The sequence below is a fragment of the Vigna umbellata genome, chromosome 1, assembly GCF_029865625.1.
Source record: "Vigna umbellata cultivar VRB3 chromosome 1, Vumbellata_1.0, whole genome shotgun sequence".
In the NCBI taxonomy this organism is placed as follows: Eukaryota; Viridiplantae; Streptophyta; class Magnoliopsida; order Fabales; family Fabaceae; genus Vigna; species Vigna umbellata.
In genome coordinates, this window is record NC_142165.1 from 13931761 (window position 1) to 13953539 (window position 21779).

General features: G+C 30.6%; 2 protein-coding genes across 2 annotated transcripts; both read right to left on the reverse strand.

Annotated features, from left to right (window-relative positions):
• Positions 1-208: 208 nt before the first annotated feature.
• LOC148204723 (cellulose synthase-like protein E1) lies at positions 209-4211 on the reverse strand. Its single transcript, XM_088103884.1, has 8 exons — positions 3916-4211; positions 3486-3813; positions 3232-3372; positions 2995-3129; positions 2237-2449; positions 1858-2085; positions 1436-1783; positions 209-845 (listed from the first exon to the last, which is right to left on the reverse strand). The coding sequence occupies exons 1-8, from the start codon at positions 4185-4187 to the stop codon at positions 294-296; spliced, it is 2217 nt and encodes a 738-aa protein (XP_087960010.1). The 5' UTR covers positions 4188-4211; the 3' UTR covers positions 209-293.
• A 10881-nt stretch (positions 4212-15092) lies between these two features.
• Positions 15093-21126, reverse strand: LOC124842054 (cellulose synthase-like protein E6). The gene is made up of 8 exons (XM_088096365.1): positions 20101-21126; positions 17444-17768; positions 17220-17360; positions 17003-17134; positions 16639-16851; positions 16287-16508; positions 15813-16160; positions 15093-15732 (listed from the first exon to the last, which is right to left on the reverse strand). Exons 1-8 carry the CDS (start codon positions 20385-20387, stop codon positions 15184-15186), a joined length of 2217 nt encoding a protein of 738 aa, XP_087952491.1. The 5' UTR covers positions 20388-21126; the 3' UTR covers positions 15093-15183.
• Positions 21127-21779: the final 653 nt, after the last annotated feature.

Consider the following 21779-nt stretch of genomic DNA (forward strand, 5'->3'; position numbering starts at 1 on the left):
TTATAAATATGCTAAGCAAAATTATCACACTATTTGGTTTTCACCTTAATTGTAGAAACAAACAACAAAATATCAAAATTATTTTAATGGTAATACTGCATATGTTTTACCATCAATCTCTGATAATATTTCTCACTTCTTTGATTTGTATCTAACATTTACTTGTGTTGGAGAGATAAGTATGAAAGAATAAAGAAATAACATGGAATAATCTCATAATAAAATACATTTATTTGAATGCAAAGCTAAACATTGTTGGAAAATGATGAAGTGCAAAGACTGCATCAATTTACTCAATTGAACAGTTTGAAGAAGACACATGCAGTGAAAGCCAATGCAGTAGACTTAACAGATAGAGAGGTTGGAATTCTACCTTTATCTTTCCTCAGAAAAATGGCTTGGTATATGGGAGAATTGATGACAACCAAAACTCCACACAAAAGAACTTGTAGTGCCATTTTCTCTCCAGCAAAAGCACTTTTGGCAAGGACAAAATCCTTTAAAGTTGAAAGCAAACAAAACAGATTGAGCAATGCAAGTGTTGCTAGAACAGTGAAATAAGGAGAAGAGCTTCCAAACTCCATGATCTCTTTCTCGTAACGTTGTGCAGCATCATCTTCTATGGTCTTTGCTGTGACTACAAAGGATGAATTTGAATATCCAAAGAATCCCAAGATGCTGTCTACGAAGGCAAAGAAAAAGGCACTTGTTTTCAAGTACAACCATATTCTTATAGCATTCCACCAACCTTGGATTGATCCTCCCATACTCAAACTTTGAACCAAACTATAAATAGTTTCCCCCACAATGACATACACGAATGGTATCAACCATGAGCTTGACATCTGTCCAAACCACATATGTCATTTAGAGAAAATATTCAAATATGTTAGTATTTAGTGAGAAATTAAAGCTAACATGACACACATTGAAATTCATTTGACACTTATAATAAGAGTAAAATAATTTTAAAAGAGTTAATTTTTGTAGTTTTTCGAAAGAAAAATGATTGTTTGACATACCTAAATTTTTTACATTCATTTAACACTATCTTTACTTTTTATTTTCTTCTTTCTTAAAAAAATAAAGAATAATGGTAGCATGACACACTTTTACATTCATTTGACACAGAGTATAAGAGTAAAATAGTTATGAAAATGTAAACTTTAGTAGTTTTTTCAAGAAAGAAGAGAATAAAAAGTAAAGAAGGGTAGTGTCAAATAAATGTAAAAATTAAGGTGTCATTTTTCAAAAATAAAAGTTTATACTTTTATGACCATTTTATCTTTATACTCCGTGTTAAATTAATGTAAAAGTGTATCATGATACCATTACTCTTTTCGAAAAAGAAGAAAAGATAGTATCAAATAAATGTAAAAGAATTATGGGTGTCAAAGTATCATTTTTCTTAATGAGAAGAGGAGGTGTTTATTACCTTTGGAAACAAGGGAATGCCCTTAAGGAGATAAAGTGAAGGGATGATGGAGTAATATAGTATTGGCAAGGAAATGGTTGCAAAACACATAGTGTACTCATATGCCAATAGTAGGAATAAATTGATCTTTCCATCACCGTACCATGTTGGTCTGAACTCAGATAACAAAATTTGTAAGTCACCTTGTGCCCATCTCTTCTGTTGAACAAGTGTATGAAGCAAGTTGGTTGGTGCAACACCTAAAAAACACTTTCTTGGAGGATTGTAACACACTGATTTCCATCCCTGTGAGTGTATCCGAAACCCTGTTATCACATCCTCCACAAGACATCCGTATACTTGGCCAATCTGCAGTAACAGAAATTCATTATATCAGTATACTGATTGTGATTGCAAAGTAGAAAAAGAGTTGAATGAATCACCTTTTTCCCCCACATAGTATTTTTCTCATAGGTGCAACTTGCTAAAGCCTTTGCTTCTTCTTCTAGTTTTTGCATGTTTACTTCAACCACTTCTTTCTCGCTCTCATCATTGCAACCATTTTCTTCTTGATTATTAAACTTCTTCCCACAAAGAGCATCTCTTCTGAAAAGGCAACAAGTTCCGATGCACAAAGGGCCACCCAGACCATCTTCACCATGGAGGTGTATCTTCAAAGTGATAGAGATAGTGTGAAATTAATTAATATATATTCATTGTGATTACAGTTGCTTTTTTATTCCTGAAGTAAAGAAATTATTATTATATATATATGATTTTCACTAAAATTATATATGATCACTCAAAAAAGATCTAACTCACCTGCATAGTTTCTGATAGAGCATTCCCGTACAGATCATTCTGACCAATATTGTCAAAATATTGTGGCAATTGCACATAACCAATTCTTTGGCCTTTGTGTTCATCCATGAAAAAACATAGAACATCTCTCACTGATTGTGAATTTGTTGAATACATGTCACAATCCAGAAATAGAATGATTTTCCCTCTGCTAATCTTTGACGATATTCTTAGCTACATTTTGGTCAAAGAAAATAATGTTATATTCAAGGACTGAATAATATTTCGTAAAGTACTTATGTATAGGCAATACTTATGTATAGACAATGTATCATTGACATTTATGTGTCAATGTAAATAACTTATACAATATCATACGAGTCATTCACCAACTGTAGAATAATTATGTTTTAACAATTCTTATTTTACATACCACAATTTCACGAAAATATTTAAAAAATTATCTGATTAATTTAAATATTTATGTTATTATTTTATTATAACATAAGTAATTATTAAAATAATGGTTGGCAAAATATTATTATTCTATATGATTTGAAAATAATACGGTCATATTACTTGTTTGCTATTTCTTTTGTAGTACCAAACAAAGTTTTAACCCTGTGAGATTCATTGGGTGGATAGAATTATCTGTTTTAGCTGAAGTAAATCTAATTAAGTTGCTTACGCATACTTTTAAGTTAGAGGTTTTTATAACATAAATTGAGATGCATGGTCCATGCAGATTTTTCTTTAAGAAATGAAAGGGTTGTAACTACCAATGAATTTATAGCTCCGGCTTTATAGTGGCTATGATACTGAGGTCTCTTTTCACGAGCCATATACACTAATGTTGGCAAAATACATCCATCTTCATCCTTTGACCCATGCAAATCGTTCTTATGCAGAACTATCTGTTAACCACAACACCAAACATGCATCCAAGTTACTAGACAGTCGAAAATATTTAACATGTGATTCTCTCAAACACAGTTTTAGAATGTTAAATAATCTACTTGAAGAATGGTGTCGTGATCACGTCGTGAGGAATATGAATTCTCCCATTGGGAAAACCCATTATGCTTAGAGCGTGCTTCACTGGGTACACCCAACTTGGTTGCATCTTCTACTCGCCTTTTCATTTCTTCGTATAGTTTCTGCAAATAAAATTCAAGAACATCGTTGTGACAAGGTACACAGAGTCTTCAAAGCACATTGTATGAAATCGAGATGAAAGTAGAAAGAAAAGTGACGGTGAATATGTGCATACACGGATGGTTGCCAAGTGTTTGACATAGATATGATCGTGTGATTTTGTTGAGGCATGAGTGTTGTTGAAAAAGGCAGCAGGTGACCTCGGTTCCACCTTAAATCTCTTGCAGAATGGAACCCAATGCTTGGCAAAGGAAGAAGCCTCTAAAAGTGCATAAAAGGTTATCTCCGAACACCCATCGTCTGAGAGATACACGCTCAACTTCTGAGCCGGATAGTCATAAGCCATCACAGATAACACCGTATTAATCACCATCAGCGGTGGCTCCACCACAGCATCCGCCGTGAACACAAATATGTCCACTCCCGGCAACCTACTCTCATATCTGCCAAACTCAAACACACACAAAATGATGAGTAGTTACGTTGGAACATGGAAATTTGGGTTGCTGTACAAGTTTTGTATAGTAAAGGTGGAAAAGATGAACCTTTGAGAGAGTATGTTGGGGAAGGTTGTTCTGAAGACCATGTTCCAGCGGAGGGCTTGATAAAAGAGCCAATAGATGCCAGACCAGAGTTCTGCAAGAAACAAACCAAGCCATGCCCATTGGGCAGCTTCCCCATTTGCGGGTATGTGGGTGAGTCTGAATGCCCAGACAAAGCATATGGCCACAAACACAGAGACAGCATAGACCCTCCGAACGTGTCTTGCTCTGTCTTTCCTAGTCTCGAACAATGACTGTTGTTCACCACTCCCCATTGCGCCTTCTAACTCACTCTTCTGTCTTCTTGTTCTGCATGTGGAATGGAGTTAATCCTCTTTTTTATACGGCCACAAACGATGATCTCTCACGAGTTATTAAAATTTCAATCTAATCTTCTAACTAATTTCAGTGTATTTTTAAAATATAAAATTGCCTCTGATAATTGGTTACAAAGGCATGACAGGGAACTGATCCATTAACATCACATGTCATTTTGGAATAGTAGGTAACTGATCCAATAACAACCAATGTCATTTTGGAATGGTTTTTTATATATGAATTTATAATTAAGAAAAGAATGAAATTTAGTAAAAATGATAAAATGTTAAATGGGTTATTTAATAATGAAATTTAGTACAACTCGTTACATATGCTTGTACGACATTTACTGATATGTTCCCTTAGTCCTTAGAAGATGTACTGATATAAATCTTTGGTAAGTGATATAAGTTGACATAGATACATGCTTACGTGTGTAATGTGATGAATTTGATTAAATAAAATAAGACATCTAAATGATCGAATGGGCCTTGAACAGTCTGGTAAGATATAGTCTTCTGAGACTATGTTTATTCAATTTTGTTTCGAGAAATATTGTGTCTTCCTCATAATTATAGATATATTTCGTATGACCGTTGTAATAATATATGCTCTATATATATATATATAGTTAAGTGAAAGTTTGTTAAGAGATAAACCTCTAATTATAATTTCTGATTTATAGTAAATTCTTCTATGAACATAGATTATATAGTTTTTTTAAATCTTGAGTCAAAATTTATTTGGACATGAATTAATGTTGCATAAAGTAATCTCTACCTTCTAGTTCACCTCATATCTTGCTTAAGAGTTCTTATTTCTTTTCCTACTCCCTTTCTTTTCTTAAATTCTCTTTCATAAATTATGTCAAACTCAAATTAAAATACAAAAAATAGATATTTTTTATTTATATATGAAGTAAAGACATTCATTACAACAAGTGTAAAAAAATTATATTGAAAATTATTAATTACTATGTATTAATTTTAAAATTTATTAAGTAAAAATGTTTGTGAGGTTTTAAGATTGATTTAAATGATATATTTATGTTTAGCCAGATGAATGTATAATTAGTACTTTATATAGTTTAATTTGCTTTTTAAGGTGAAAATGTTTAAAGCATAACAAAAAAAAGATATATATATATATATATATATATATATATATATATATATATATATATATATATATCACATTCCAAACAGATTATAATAAAAATGAATGTAAAATGTGTTATTATATAATTTATTTTAGACTTTGTTCTGACACTTAACTGGGTTAGCTCTTTACACCTAACCATTGATCTGAATGACTTTGTATACAATTATGGTAAAATGTGGTAGGAAAGAGATTAACAAAACAGAAAGAAGAAAGAGAGAGTCCAGGAATGAGATCTGTTAAAGAAAGGAAATGGTGGTTACGTAGTTCAATGTGAAGACAAAGGAAGTGATCAAGTTAGTGACAATGAAAAGCTGTGTTGACTGATTGTTATATATATAGTGAGGACAAAGAATGGTGTGTGCGAATTGGTGAAATGGTCGGGTAGCTGAATCATTGCCATGGAGACACCAAAGAAAAAAAATTGCTATCATTTTGATATTACTTCTCACTATTATTTATTTTTTCTTCGGCTTAATGCTTTTTGTTTTCTGTTAACTTTGTTTACGTGAGATTTATTTTTTTTAGGGTCAATGCGATCTTAATTTTTGTTCAATTAAATTTTTTTAATGATGTTGTCTAAATAATTATCGACACATGTATATATTGTTAGTGTTTAAATAACTTGTTCTATTTTTTCTGACCGTCACATTATCTCATCTTTTCAATCTGCCATAGGGAAATAGGGTTGCAATTTGGCTTTCATAGTTGTGGCAAGTACTTAGCTACCACTTACTAGAAAAGGTGGGTCCTTTGGGGATTAGGATTTCACTTACACTCCATAGTTGTTGTTGTACTTAGCTACCACTTAGCACCAGCGTCCTAGGGTTTCAGAAGAATTACATATTTATATTTTCATCTTTGTAGTTTTATTTCCTAGGATTTCTAGGTGGTTATATGTGTGGGGAGACTCGATTACAGTCTAGGTTTTACGTGAACAAAGATGGTAATAATGGTGGTGCAATTTAGATGTGGTTTTTCTACACGTTTCGCGTAAACGAAAATGATGACGATGATGACATGATTTGAGTGTGGTTTTTTTTGCAGTTTTTGCCTGAATAAAGATGATGACAATGGTGTCACGATTTAGGTGTGGTTTTTCGATAGGTTTCGTGTGAATGAAAATGGTGACGATGGTGGCGCAACTAGCGGTGATGTCATGGTTGTTGTGTCTTGAAAAAATGGTTAAAGAGACATTCTCATTTTCGGTGGTTATGGAGATGATAAACCTAATTTAAATTATAAAGTTATGACACAATCAAACCCAAAGAAACAAAATGTGAAATTGAATTATATCCGTCTCTATTAGGGTTATTACTTATTTTTGTACTTATTATTTTATTTTCAAATTATTTATTCAATTAATTAGAATTAATAAATAAAATTAATAAAAAAAATAAGAATAAGAAAAATAGAAATAATAAATAATATATATATATATATTAACAATTATTTTATTCTATTCAAAAAGATATCATTTCATAATTATCCACGAGTCTTTCTTAATAGAGAGGGATGATAATGGTTGCCTAGGGTTTCTGGATAATCTCTAGTTAAATAAAGTGAACAAAATCGAAAACAAATGGTATTAAAGTTAATTTTGATAAGCTTATTTTATTTTTTTATGAAAGTTGTCAATGTCAAATAACTTTTATTTAAAAAGTTTCGAAGTAAACTGTAGTGACATCACGCTAAGGGTTTTGGAAAGAAGACATGACGATTTCTTCTGCTGAAATATTCTCGAATGAGCTCACGACAGAAATATTTTTCCCTGATGACCTCATAATAGAAATTCTGTCATGACTTCTTCCGAAAGTGTTATGCTATTCAAGTACGTTTCCAAGTCATGGAATTCCTCATCATCGATCCTTGGAAACTGCACCATAAAAGATCCATTCTCTTAGAAATGGAGTTAGTCAAAACTTAATTACGCTACCAGGAGAAAATCATTTGCTTATTATGCCATGAAAGAAGCTGAAGGAAACAGCAGACCGCCCCTGCAACCGTGTGGCAAAAGAAGATTGCCCTAGTCTTCTATGCTGCTTCCTCGTATTCTTTGGTTCAATTTGTTCTCGTCCCTCTTTTCTTAGTCAATCATTACCCTGCAAGTTAATTTTTTTTTGTTTTTAACTTTTGTACACAACTTTTTAGATTCTTTTATTTATAATCTTTTATTTTGATTTGGTTTTCACTCATGTGTTTATTGGATTTAGGGTTTTGGTAACTATGTATAAAAATTTTCAAATAATGCAAATTAATTTAATGTTATTAAATGGGTAAAAATTGAAATAAGTTAAATATTATTATTTTTGCAAAAGTAATTTAATGTGAGAAAATTAAACAAGGTATAAAGAAAATTGATGAATTTATTGTTAAATATTGTAATCAATAATTTAAATTATAGTAAAAATAAATTTTAGTTATTTATAATTTCTTTTAACATTAAATCAAATGTACAAATAAATATAAAATATGAAAGATTTTGTAGACAAACAAGGAAGTAGAACATATTTAAAAACAAAATCTCATTATTTAAAGATCAATATAGTGAACATATTTTGATCTTTATATATTTAGTCATTAAATTATTTTCTATATAATATGGTCACTAAACTGATTTTTATATAATATGTACAGTCATTAAATTGGTTTTTATTTAAAATATCATTAAATTGATTTCTATATATTTAGTTTTTAAATTGATTTCTGTATATTTGGTTGTTGGTTTGTGTCGGGTTTGGTGTGATCCTACTAAAACACTCCTAATTGTATTGAAGACTGGGTGGATGCTAGAGACCGGACGGATGAACTTTGTTCAACGCGCTGCAGGATGAAGACCGGGCGGGCTTTGCTCCAAGCGGGCTACCATTGGGAGCTGGATGAACGTTGAAGACCCCTTAAAACATTTCGAGATGGTTTCGAGACTAGACGGTTCTTGATGACTGGACGAACACGTTGAAGGGTAGACGGATTCATTGAAGGTCGGACGGCCACCTTGATCTTCCTCATGTTCCAAGTTGTTCGTTCTCCCTCCTCCTCCGAGCCGGTACCTGTCAAAGGCACTCCGACTAACCGAGCGGTAAGTAATGCTATGTATATAGTGCATCTTATGCCACCTCCCCATAAATCATTCCTGAGGCTCTTATTTATACTGGTTGTAATGGGTTTTTACCTTTTGTCGGCCTAATGACGGTCCAATCACGCCTTAATCTCTATTAGGGGCTTTAATGAGCTATTATCGTTTGTAATCTAATCATGCGGTCTGTTCGGCCGGAATGGTCGGTCAGTATGGGTGGTCGACCGGGGTAGTTCGCCTGGTCTTGGCCTAAGAAGAACCGTTCGATCTTAGAAATAATTGTTCGGTCTAGACCATGTGATCGGTTAGAATGATTGACCTGATGATTGGCTCGGATGGTCCACTCGAAAAGAGACCTTAGTACAAACATAATTGATTGCTAAATTGGTTTTTATATATTTGATTACTAAATTAGTTTTTAATTTAGAAACTTGTAACTAACATTAGTTATCAATGTTTAGCTATGACTATTCATTAATTTTAGTGACTGATAATTTAATTTTTAAAACCACATTTTTTTTAGTCTAGAAACAAAATTACTAATTAAATATATAAAAATATTCTTCTACTATAATAGAACTAAAGTATATATTATTAATACAGTTTTTTTATTTTATTAATTTTGTTTAAAATCTATTATAATATACATTTGCTTAAGTCGCGTCTGTATGATTAATTGACATGTAAACATATGATATTTTATGATTCATATAACTACAATATGAAATATTAGGATCATATAATTATAATATAAAATATTATAAATAATATTAAGGGTTTTGAAAATTTTTAGGAATTATGAAAAAATAAACTATATGAAATATATGATAGATAAAAAAATATGTTATTTGGAAAAACTTGTTATTTTATTTTATTTATATACTATATATATTACAAAATGTAAGAGAATATAAAATATAAAATATTTACAATATCTCAACGTTGATTTTCTAATTTTAAAATAATAACTAATTTTTAAAATTAAAAGATATTATTAAAAAGAAAAATAATTCATAAAAACTAATTTAAATAGAAAAAAGGATATTAAATTTATATGAGTGAATTCAAAAATTCCTCTTAACAATCACAAGTGAATAAATGAAAAATAGTCGTGAAATGACTTTATATACATGATTTTCTTTTTCAAAATAAAATCACAAAATTATTAATCTAATAATTTTTTTCTTTCTAAAATTATTGACCCCAAAATTTTCTCTTTACATTAAAAACAAAGAATAAAGAAATAAAAATTATTTTAAAAATTAATTGCATAATAACATTAATTTTCATTTAAGAAAAAAAAAACGGATGAAAATCATTAAAGATGAAATTCAATAATTAATTATTAATAAAATTAGCAGAATTAAGTTTGTACCATAAGAGTGAAGTATAATTAATTATTAATAAAATTAGCAGAATTAAGTTTGTACTATAAGAGTGAAGTTTTTCTGCTGAAATAAAAATAGGTGTACTGGATAAATTATTAATTTTCATATTTTATTGCATGCATTTCGTTTATACCTATTCACAAGGATATTTTTTTAATGTACACAATTTTTATTTATTTTTTATTTTTTATAATATAATTATTAATTAATTTTAAAAAAATACAATATTAAAAAGATATAATTATTACTGATTTTTTATAAATAGTTATTGTTTTAAAATATTTTATATGAAGTTGTTATAATTTTTTTTATATTTGTAGTTTTTATAATTATTAACTTAATTTTTTATAATTATTTTTATTATTTTTTATATATTATTAGTTTATTTTAAGTTATAGCACAATAAAATATTTAAAAGATTATAAATAAACTCTATTGATATCACAGTCTAAAAACTTGATAAGGGTTTTGGAAAGAAGATTAATTTCCACTGGCAAGTTAATTTTTTTTTTTTTAACTTTTGTACACAACTTTTGTAGGGTTTTGGTAACCTCTTTTTATATTTTGTTGAATGTATGGATGGATGGGTTTAGGATTTTATGGTAATATAGTATTATTTTTTAAAATTTTGAAATTGTTTATTTTAATAATATAATATAATATTAAATATTATTAAAATTTTGTTATATATTAACTCTTTAAAATTTGAAATTGCTTATTTGAGTAATATTATATTATATTATATATTATTGATTATGAATTTAGTAATAAATAGAGTGAAATTAGTTTAGAATAGGACACTTCAATATGTTTCAAAATTTGTAAACAATGCAAATGTTCAACTTTGAGAGTTCCGTTATATGTCACATGACTGTTATATGTCACATGACTGAAAACTTAAATGTCGTTCATTCAAATTAATGACAAGGATTGAATTGAATCAATTTTGCACAAACAGAGACTTAATTGAGTTAAAAATTAACTGAAGGACCAATTTGATACAAATCTGACTTCGAAAATGATTAAACCAAGTTTCATGCAGGATGTATATTTATGGAACTTTAAGCTTGCGTCACTAATATACAGAAAAAACAAAACAGAAACTCAATTCAAGAAAGAAAACCCAACGTTGCGAGATAGAATCCCAAAACTAGAACCCCAATTTGGAGCCCTAATACGAACATAACTAGAACAAGAAAAAATAAAGAAGAAAGGTTTCCTGTTATGGCAACCTAGAAATAGAGGAGAGAAAGGAAGAGAATGTCTCCTTGGACGACAAGGAACCTGTAAGACCCATGAAACCTTAATAGTAACAATTTTATTACTAGTAGTAATAAATTTTTTTGTGAATGGAAAATAATTTTGGTGTTAGGTTCAAACTCTTTTATACCTTTTTGTAAAAAAAAACAAAAAAGTAAAATTAAATTTAAAATATTGATAATGGAGAAAGCATTCAGATTTGAAGGCATTATTAAAGAATCCATTATGAATCCATTATGTAAGTGGTGATTAAGAAATTAATATAATAAAATAATATTAAAATAATAAATAATATTAAAAAAATTGATGAATTGTAAAAATTTTGGACTATAAATAGCCATGAGGGAAGGATATTTTGCACAAAAAGAGGAAGAATCAAATGAGAAACCTTAAAAAATAGAGAAGAAAGAGTTAGGAAAAAAATTTTAGCTGCAAGAAGAGTAGAACCTCTGAAGGGTTTTCAGGGAAAACAAATTCGAAGCAAGAGAAGTCTGGAATAGAGGTAGGGGAGCTAACCTTTCTATGCTTTTATATTATGATTTAGTATTGTTTTATTACTATTCATGTCTTGAAATTCTGTGTGAATACTGTTAATGCTTACTATATATCTATCTATGTTGAATTTCGGTGTGTTAATATTATATGTTACGGTTTTGAATCTGTAAATAAGAAATTTGTTAAAAACTAGTTGAGGAACACTTTGGCTAAGGAAAGACTTGGTACTTAAGTTGTCCATTGTGACGCACTTCTCTTTCCTGAAAGTCTACTCGACAAGTTTTTAACTTAAATCCTATTGAACAGATTATGTACTGTTAAATTATTGTGCAAATATATCTTGTTGGAATGGAAATGTCTGATGAATTCATGTTATTGTGGTAGATATAGAATTATGAATTATAATTGTGATGATTGTATTTTATTATATTGCAATTGAATTTATGCATCTGAACATGGTTGTGAACTATAATAATGTGATTTATGTGGGAAGTATGTGAATGTATGAGATATGTTGGATTCACTGTGATAATATGATGGTATCCGGTTATTCGTGTCTTGGGTTAAGTTTCAAAGTAACAGTATGGTTCATGGACGTAATTACATGATACTCAAGGAGAGGATACATGGTGGTGCCCTGGTAGTGTTTAGAATGAAAGTAGGAGCTCAGTCTTGGGGTCATCCTGAAACTCCAATGGTCTTTCTTCTCATGTAGAGAGTATTGAACCATGTGGTGAGGAGTAGCAGGAGGTCCTAGTCTTGGGTGCTTCCAGTATGACCCAAGGTGAGTGATAACGGACTAACCTCGTGAGTGTGGTAGGGTGGGGGAACCCAAGTTTCATAAGCCACCACGAGTGCAAGACCCGCCACCAATAGCTCGACTATCATTCTAGTCTGGACGAGTCGGTTTATAAAGTAACAAGTACTGTGATGTCATTTTACCATGTTTGAGTGATTTTTTGCATGTCGTGTGAGGTTGAATAACATGCATTTTATGTCTAGCTCACTCCTACTTGTTTGTGTTTGGGTATGTGCGATGATCGTATAATTCGTTATACGGGAGCAGATGAAAGAATATCGTCTGACTCAGTGTCAAAGAAGAGAAAGATAGAAGAATAAAATAGAAGAACTCAAGTTACAATTAGGATTTTTCAAATATGAGTTTACAACATGTATAGTATCAACTATAAATTTTTTTTAAAGGATGAAATTATGGGATGTTACCGTAAATGTAATATTACAATATATAAACTATGAAATTTCAAGTGTGAGATTTTGGGATGTTATAGAAACCCACCTTGTTGGGTTTGTTCAAGAAAAATGAAGCTCCAAAAATGGAAACTAAAAGTTTCTAAATATGTGAATAAGGTAAAAGATAATTCACATGAGTTTGTCAACATGGGACCAGTATAAACGAGGACCACTTTAAAAAAAACTTGAACCAAAATTGATATTAAACTTAGTATTTTATAATTTTTTATAATTTGGTATGAATAAAAAAATATTGTTTAAAAGTATTTACCTAATAGATACGTAAAACCTTATCACATATCAATGCATAACAGATTTCTTAGAAGGTTACAGATTTTACAACGATAAATATATTTTTATATATATAAAGTTTTTACCTTTATTTTATATTATCTTTTACACTTTTTCTAAAAAGTATATAAATTTACTGTAAAATCTGCACACTTGTGATAAAAATTAAAAAAAAACATAATAATAAAACAACATTTTGTTGCCCAAGGATGCTATTCCTTCCTCAGTACCTCAATTGAGATGAATTTATGAAGAGAGGAATATCACATAAACACTTTACTTTTGTAACTATAGTAATAAATAGTGGGATAAATATAATAAAAAACACTTAAATATTTTGTTAAAAGAATTTACATTTGCTATTTTATATATTTCATTATATATATATTTTTAATTTAAAATAAACTTTAACTAATGTTACTATTTAATAAATTTTTAATTTTAATTCTATTCTTTGTTATTTATGAGATATTGATGTTAATATTAATATTTAGAAAATGTAATTTTTAATTATAATTTTTGAAAGAACTGTCTATAATATACATGTTGCACAATCTTAAAAGTCAAAAGGTAACAAACTAATGTATTAATTTAAGTGTAAAGTTCTTTTATATAAATTTAGATATGTTTAATTAAATTTTTGTAGTGTTCATAATTAAGTTTCTACTTTTTAATTTTTCTGTTAACTAAATTATGAAAATAATATATTGTCTTATCCTCTTATTTATTTAGTAAAGAAACGTGAGATAATGATTAATATTGATATTAATGTAAAATAACGAAATATGATATTATTTAATTAAACCCCTTGGAAAAGTTTGTATTTATGTGGGTATTTCACAAATAGATCCTCTCTTAATTCACATGTCTTTAAACGTGCCATTTGATACTGAAATGGAATTAAGTTTGATTAAAATATTAATTGGGATTAAAATTAAGATTACAAATCTGAAGTTAAGGTATGATGATCGTGAAGAAGCACCTCCAGAAATCGTTCTCGGACATCACGGATCTCGCCTCCAAAGTGGTGGAGGAACACAGAGCAAGTGCAAGCTCCTTCTCGTTCAACTGCCTCACCTATTGCTTAGTTTCTTCAACACATGCACATCTACTTCCAGCACCAGTTAGGTGTGCAATCTACCTGAGGATGACGAATCAACTCCCCCAGGAAAAGGCACCACAAACTGCAAAATAAGCAAGTGCAGGAGTGCATCAACCCCCGATATCCAAACTAAGGAGGCCCCAAACCAAATGAAATTTTTGGAGTTTAGGGTTTCTAAAATTGCGAATTGGGAATTTAGTTGTTTTTTGTTATATTAAAATTGGGATTTTTGGTTTGAAAATTCTTTTTAGGAGCTCTGATATTGTTTCTCAAGAGATTCGAATTCTGGTATGGAAAATCTTGTTTCTTGATCTAGTTGCGTTTTCATTTGAGGTTTGGGATTGATTGTGGTGGTTTTCAACTTTAAAGTTGCCTGCAATGGTTCAGACTCAGTTTAGACTTGATGGCAGTGGCTTTGATTCCTTGCTTGGCTATGGAGAGGAGTCATAGTGGCCCGAGAATGTCAAAAGTTGGTTCATATTGAATTTAGTTGAGAATGTCAAAAGTTGGTTCAGATTGAATTTAGTTCGACAAGTTTGGTTTCCGACTTAACTTTGTTGCGGAGACAAAAATATTATTAAAATAAAATAAATAGAATTTAAAAATAATATTTTAAGTGCCGGTCAAATAATGATACAAGAAAATGTCAATGTCCAAACTTATAGAAAACTTAATTCCGTCAAATCAATTTAATGAAATTAACTTAAATTTTCATTTTTTAAAATTAAATTGACAAAACTGATAAGACAGATATCTAATCGAGAAAGATACAAACTTTGGAAAAGGTTTAACCGATATTATTTTGTTAAATAACAAGATAAATAAATATAAGTAAATAAAATAACAAAACAAATTATATCATTCAATTAAAAATATTAAAGAGTATAAACTCAATCAAAACATATTACATTGCACTTTGACTCTTGGCTACACTAGCGAATGAAAGCTCCAAGGTAACATGCTAAAGAAGCCACAACAATGGACTTCAGCATAATCGAGGATGATATGCAGCCTTTATCAGTACGAATGAAAAGTGCTTCATATACCGGTAAATTGATCATTACCACCAAGAAACTCACTGAAATCTGCATCATCAATTGGCTCCAGCTCAATTCCAATTCCATTAGAATTCTCACGATTCCTCCGACCAGACCAAAAAGGTTCAGCAAAGCCACTGTTCCTAAGATGGTCAACATGATTGAGGAGCCTCCAAACTCAATGATTCCTTGCTCGTATCTGGTTCGAACATCCTCAGTTACTACTTTATCTGTGATCACAAAGTTTGTCTGTGACAATCCTAGTTGCTTTGTCATGGTATCGATGAAACCAAAGAGATAAGAGCTGACTCTGTGGATGAACTTTATTCTCTGCAAATTCCACCATGCCTTTGTGGTGGATTCACAAGTCAAATACTCACACAAGCTATAGCCATAGGTAGCAAGAAATGCATACGCAAATGGAATGACCCACATGCTTGAAAGCTGCAAAAACACGAAAGGAGAGCAAATGAGTGCAACAAAATCAAAGAAAGAAACAAAATTTATTCCAACTACGAGACAACCTTTGGGAACAATGGAATGCCATGAAACAAGGAGATAGGAAGAACAATGACATAACAAAGAGTGGGCAGGGACATAGGAGCCCACAAGAGGTAATTGCAATATCCCATTTGAACACCCAAGTGTATCTTTCCATGCCCATAAATGAAAGGGCAATACTTGGAGAAGAAAACTTGGAACATGCCTTCTGACCACCTCGTATGCTGAAGACATGCTACATCCAAGGTTGTTGGAGCTATGCCCAGAAATGCCTTTTTTTCTGGGTTGTAATAAATAGATTTCCAACCCCTACACGAGATTACAAGGCCAGTTGCAACGTCTTCTACAGGAATACCATACACTAATCCCATCTGCAACACTCAGAAGTTTTAATGATCAAAATATCCCCGATTATGAACTGGTTCAAATGGTGTAAAAAATTATTTTCATTACAGAATCCTTTTAAATAGAAATTTAGAAAGCAGACATATACGTACCTCCTTCCCCCATAAGGTGCCCTCTTCATAGGTGCAAGTGGCAAGAGCCTTCGATGCTTCATTCAGTTCATCAATTGTTCTGTTATTGTTTCTTTTAGGCTTCTTCTCCCAATTTACTTTGTAATCTTTCAAGTGAGATCCTGAAAGACTTTCTCTTCTATGTAAGCATCCTGTTCCACAGAACAAGGCTGCTCCATATCCGCATATGCCAGCTAACTCATACTTTATTGCATTACAAAATCAGACTCGATAGTGTTAGTTCATCTTTTTGTGTGACTATATATCATACATACACCGTGTTAACATCTATAGTCTGGGTAAAGTTAATGTTATAAGTAATTTTATTACTCACCTTAGCGGTTACAAGATAAGAATTTCCATACTGGTCATTTTTGGTGATGTTACTGAAGCTTTGGGGAAATTGTACATATGCTATATCTTGTCCTTTTGTTTCGTCCAGGAAAAAACATAGTATTTCTTGAATTGTATCTGCATTATTGGAGTACATGTCACAGTCCAAGTTGAGGATGAAAGGAGCATTGCTTATTTGGGATGATACTCTTATCTGCACAATTGTAAGCCTTTTATTGTTAGATAGTGTTAATAAGCTTAAGACATTCCAAGTTTAATTAGCATACCCTGAATGCAAAAAAAGTTTAAAAAATGTATATTTGATCATTTTTATCAAACATATAGTTAGTGATTTAATCACTCACCAGTGCATTAACAGCACCAGCTTTGAAGTGATGAGGATGGTTGGGTCGTTTCTCTCGTGCCATGTATACCACTGTTGGAAGTTCAAATCCATCTTCATCTACACTATTTCTGTCTCTTCCATCCACTATAATCTAACATAATCATGAACAGATATTAACTACGTAGAAAAACTAATATGTTCTTTATGTTTTCTCAGAAAATTAAAAATGTTCATACCTGCACAATAGACTGGTGATCCTGCTTTGTCGATTTTGGGTTCCATTCTGAGAACCCCCTGTGCTCATTTCTCACATTCTCTGGAAGCTCTCCCTTTACTGCCGCTGATTCAATCTCACTTTTCATTTCCTCGTACAATTTCTGACATACATATATAGATACAATCTCGTTAATTATACATACGTAAATTCAACATGCTTAATAATAAAAAAAAACTTGGTTACCTTGATATGTAAATATGCTTTCTGATACTCAGTGCTAGTGCTTGAATTTTGGGGACGAGCAAAGAAGACTTCCGGGGACCTAGGCTCAACATTGAATCTTCTACAAAAGGGTAACCAATGTTTGGAAAAAGTGGAGGCCTTTAAGAGAGCGTAGAATGTTAGCTCAGAGCCTCCATCGTCAGAGAGATACACGTTCAATTTATTTGCAGGATAGTTGTATGCCATTGCTGATAACACTGTGTTCATCACCATGCATGGAGGTTCCAGTTTTGGATCAGCCGTGCATACAAAAATGTCCACTGCTGGTAAATTCTTCTCATCATATCTGTCAAAAAAAATTGTAGAATGTTAAGAAGTGGACTTTATTTGTTGTTTGTAGAATGTTAAGAAGTGGACTTTATTTGTTGTTTGTTGGATATGTCGTTTCAACCGCTATCGGACCACTCATTAATCTTTAGTCTCACGTTCGAAATGATGTTTATACCTCGGCGTAAGGGAGGTGTATTGAAAGTCTCACCTCAACTAGAGACAAGATAAATTTATAATATATAAGTGGATAACCTCATCTTACAAGCCGATTTTATAGAATTGAGTTAGGCTTAAAGTGCATTTCTTATCATAATATCAGAACTATGATTAAAGTCTATTTTAACTATATTTATAATTTGATGGACATGTTGTTTCACCCCGATCCATCCTAGTGATGTCTATACCTGTGTTGAAAGTTACACAGTGGCGTTTTTTTTTACTATTTAATTGTAATAATCCATAAATAAGTAACGATAAAAGTTGAAATTATATATATAACATTGATAACAGATAAAATCAGTAAGTTATCAACATAAGTTGTGGTGCAGACTTAAACTTTATCTCTTAAATTTGATGCAGAATAGTCTTAAAATGGTCATTTTCTTACCTAAAAAAGACAAAACAAGAAAAGACACAAGACTAAACACCATTTTCGTAAATAAATTAAAAAAGATATATATTTAGAAAATTGAAATCATGTTTTTCATTAAATTTAAAATAATATCTATCATTTCAAAACTTTTTCTACGAAAGGAGAGTAGAAATTAGTGTTTTTGGTGATGCAAAATAATTATAGTTATAGTATAGTAGATTTAGTTAAAATGAACTTTGATAATTTTATATTTAATGAACATTAAAATTACGTTTAATTTAAAAATATTATTTTAATATTTTAAAATTATTTTGTCAAATATATTTTATAATTCTCTTAGCTAATCTGAGCCATATGAATTACTAGTGATCTGTTGCTTTGAAGTTATTTGGTAATTGTTTTAAGGTGTAAATAATTTTGGAATAGTGTAAAGTAAAGTATTGTTGAAAGTGAGTGTTACATTAACCTTCTCTTAGATGGGATTTAATAAATCAGCAATTTGTTTGTTTCTCTTTGTCCAAATAATTTTAAATTGGAAAAAAAAATAGTAGACTTGACGTTTTGAAGACACTTCTGTCTGGTTCGTATCCTCTCTTGAAAGGACATTCTGAAAAAACGAAGAGAAAGAAAAGAAATATATTCTTAGAGAAAAAGAAAGATCTGATATTATTCTTAATTAAAAAAGAAAGAGATAAAAGAAAAAAAATAATCTCCATTGACTATAACACCAGAATGTGTGGTTGCAACTTGCAACATTTGGCAGTCATCCTCAATTTGAAAGGGTAGTTTTCTTTTATATATTTTTTAATCTACTTTTCAATTTTTTTTATTATATCATCGCCGCAGATCCACTTTGTAGACTTTGGGGGTAGTTGCCCCACAAAATTTTAACTTTTTTTAAATAAAATATACACTTATATTACAAATAGTTCACATACTATTAATTACATCATAAAAGCCAAACCAATATATAAAATGAATACTGTCCTAGCATTCTCGCGACATATATTTCAACTTTAAAATGAGGGATGGGAAAAGTAAAAGAAAAAAAATAGAAATTAATAAATATGATGAATGATGCAATAAAAAAAGTTTAATTCTACTTTTATTCAGGTTTTATCTATTCATTTAAATATATATATATATATATATATATATATATATATATATATATGTTATATTAGTATGCTAAATTAGAAAAATCAACTTAAAACTGATTTTTAAAAATGTTTAAATCTTTCAAATTTAGGGTTTAAAGGTTCCATATCAATCTATTCATTCAGACGATGACATAGGAGGGTAATTTATTTTTAAGTAAATAGTTTCTTCAGTATAATTGTATTGTTATATTTTTTCAATATAATAAAAAGTAATTATAATCCTAAAAAAGGTAATTTTATTAATTTTATTTAACATTTGTGAATATTTTATAGAAATAATGTATTTGATTTATAATAACTATTTCGAATTTTATGAAAGAAAAAAAATAATATTAATATATAATTAAGTTCGGAAAAAGTAACAATAAATTTATAAAAACAAGAAATAAAGGATAAATAAAAAGTTTTCTTTCTCTTATGATGATAAAAAAAATATATATCAATATTTGTTAAGATAAAGTGAGTATCTGTTAGGTTGAAAAGAAAAAGTAAAATATGATTATATTTAGTAAAAGTGAGGCTAAAAATGTTTAGTGAAGATATTTGAAGTGTTCCATGGGAGAGAGTGAGAGAGAGGACGAAGAAAAGGAGGTGACCTGTTTAAGAGGGTGTGTTTGAAAGGTGTGTGGTAGAGTATTCTCCATCGAACAGACTGTGTGATGATCCAGTATAATCCAAAACCAAACTCTGACACCATAACACTCATCCAACACCACCTTCCTCTTTCGATTCTGCCCATGTTCACCACTCTGTAAACCCAGATCAAACAAATAGCGCCAAATATTGTTGTTGCAAATACCTTGTACAATCCTCGGAATCTTCCTTCCTTTGTCTCAAACAAACTAACAGGGGATTCATCTTCTCTCATACCTTCTTCTCTCATCCTCTTTTTCTCTCTCTCTCTCTTGATGAAGTTGTTCTGTCTTTATGAAGGGAAGATAGAGTATGCTGATTGGTAGATACGGTTGTACAGAGTGTATAATAACTTTTTGTTATAATTTGTGATATTTTTTAAAAAACCATTTAGGCTTTGTTGTTTTAGGTGATTCCGTATTACGCACGTTTTTTTTTTAAATTATTGCTTTTATTTTTGTTTCGGATGTGTGTAGGGTTGTGCCGTCCAATATCTCCACGTTTTTCTTCACTCGTACTTGGTCTGTCCGGTCTTCCGTCTGCCAAAGTCAGTTGAGAGCGCGTTTTTCTATCGAATAGTAATAAATGTGCAGTAAATCCAACCTATCTATCCCTCACCCTGGATCTGTATTTATAGTTTTCGCTATGGGCTTGGGATTAGTGAAAAGTTAATCACGACCCAAATTCGGCTCTTGGATCGGCCGGCCCTTATGGGCGTCATGTGTAACAAACGGCATGTCCGGCCGGCCTTCATAGTGTATCCGGCTGATAAGATAAAATCACGGCCGGCCCCTATGGGCGTCATGTGTAACACATGGCATGTCCGACCGGCCTTCATAGTGTATCCGGCTGATAAGATAAAATCGCGTGATCTCGGTCGTGTGGGTGTCCGGTTTGTTGCATCGATCCTTGGATGACGAACCAGAATAGCGTGTTTGGTCTAATGTAGACGCCCGGCCTATCTGGCGTCCGATCCTACTGGTACAATTTTGTATATACAAATAATAAAATAATTAAATTATTATGCAATGAGATACTATAAAAAAATTGTTGTATTATTGTAATTGTTATTATTAAAGTAATTATATTCTACGTTTATTTGGTTAAGTTTTTTGGTTGAGTTTTTATATGTCAAGATTTTTAGGTTGAATGTGTCTAGATTGAGTTTTATTGGTTTACTTCTTTTAGAATAAGCTTTTCAAACCGAGCTTTTGTAAGTCTAGCTCTTGTTAATCGAACTCTTCTAGGAAGAATTCTCTGTACCAACTCTTCTATGCTGATTGGTAGATACGGTTGTACTGAGTGTATAATAACTTTTTGTTATAACTTGTGATGTTTTTTCAAAAACCATTTAGTCGAGTGACCCGTGTTACGCACGTTTTTCTTTTTAAATTATTGCTTTCATTTTGTATATACAAATAATAAAATAGTTAAATTATTATGTAATGAGATACTATAAAAACTAAGTTGTATTATTGCAATTGTTATTATTAAAGTAATTATATTTTATGTTTATTTGATTAGGTTTTTTTACTTGAGTTTTCATAAATTAAGATTTTTAGGTTGAGTTTGTCCAAATTGATTATTTGTTGATTTCTTTTAAATTGAATTTTTCAAATTAAGTTATTATAGGTCTTGTTCT

Excerpts from the sequence above, each read along its gene's own strand:
- LOC148204723 (XM_088103884.1), bottom strand. The coding sequence starts at position 4,187 with ATGGGGAGTGGTGAACAACAGTCATTGTTCGAGACTAGGAAAGACAGA. Across the intron at positions 3,130-3,231 it reads ATCACGACACCATTCTTCAA|ATAGTTCTGCATAAGAACGA; the intron begins GTAGATTATTTA and ends TGTGGTTAACAG. Across the intron at positions 846-1,435 it reads GCATTCCCTTGTTTCCAAAG|ATGTCAAGCTCATGGTTGAT; the intron begins GTAATAAACACC and ends TGGTTTGGACAG.
- LOC124842054 (XM_088096365.1), bottom strand. The coding sequence starts at position 20,387 with ATGAGAGAAGAAGGTATGAGAGAAGATGAATCCCCTGTTAGTTTGTTT. Across the intron at positions 17,769-20,100 it reads AAACACACCCTCTTAAACAG|ATATGATGAGAAGAATTTAC; the intron begins GTCACCTCCTTT and ends TTTTTTTGACAG. Across the intron at positions 15,733-15,812 it reads GCATTCCATTGTTCCCAAAG|CTTTCAAGCATGTGGGTCAT; the intron begins GTTGTCTCGTAG and ends GTGTTTTTGCAG.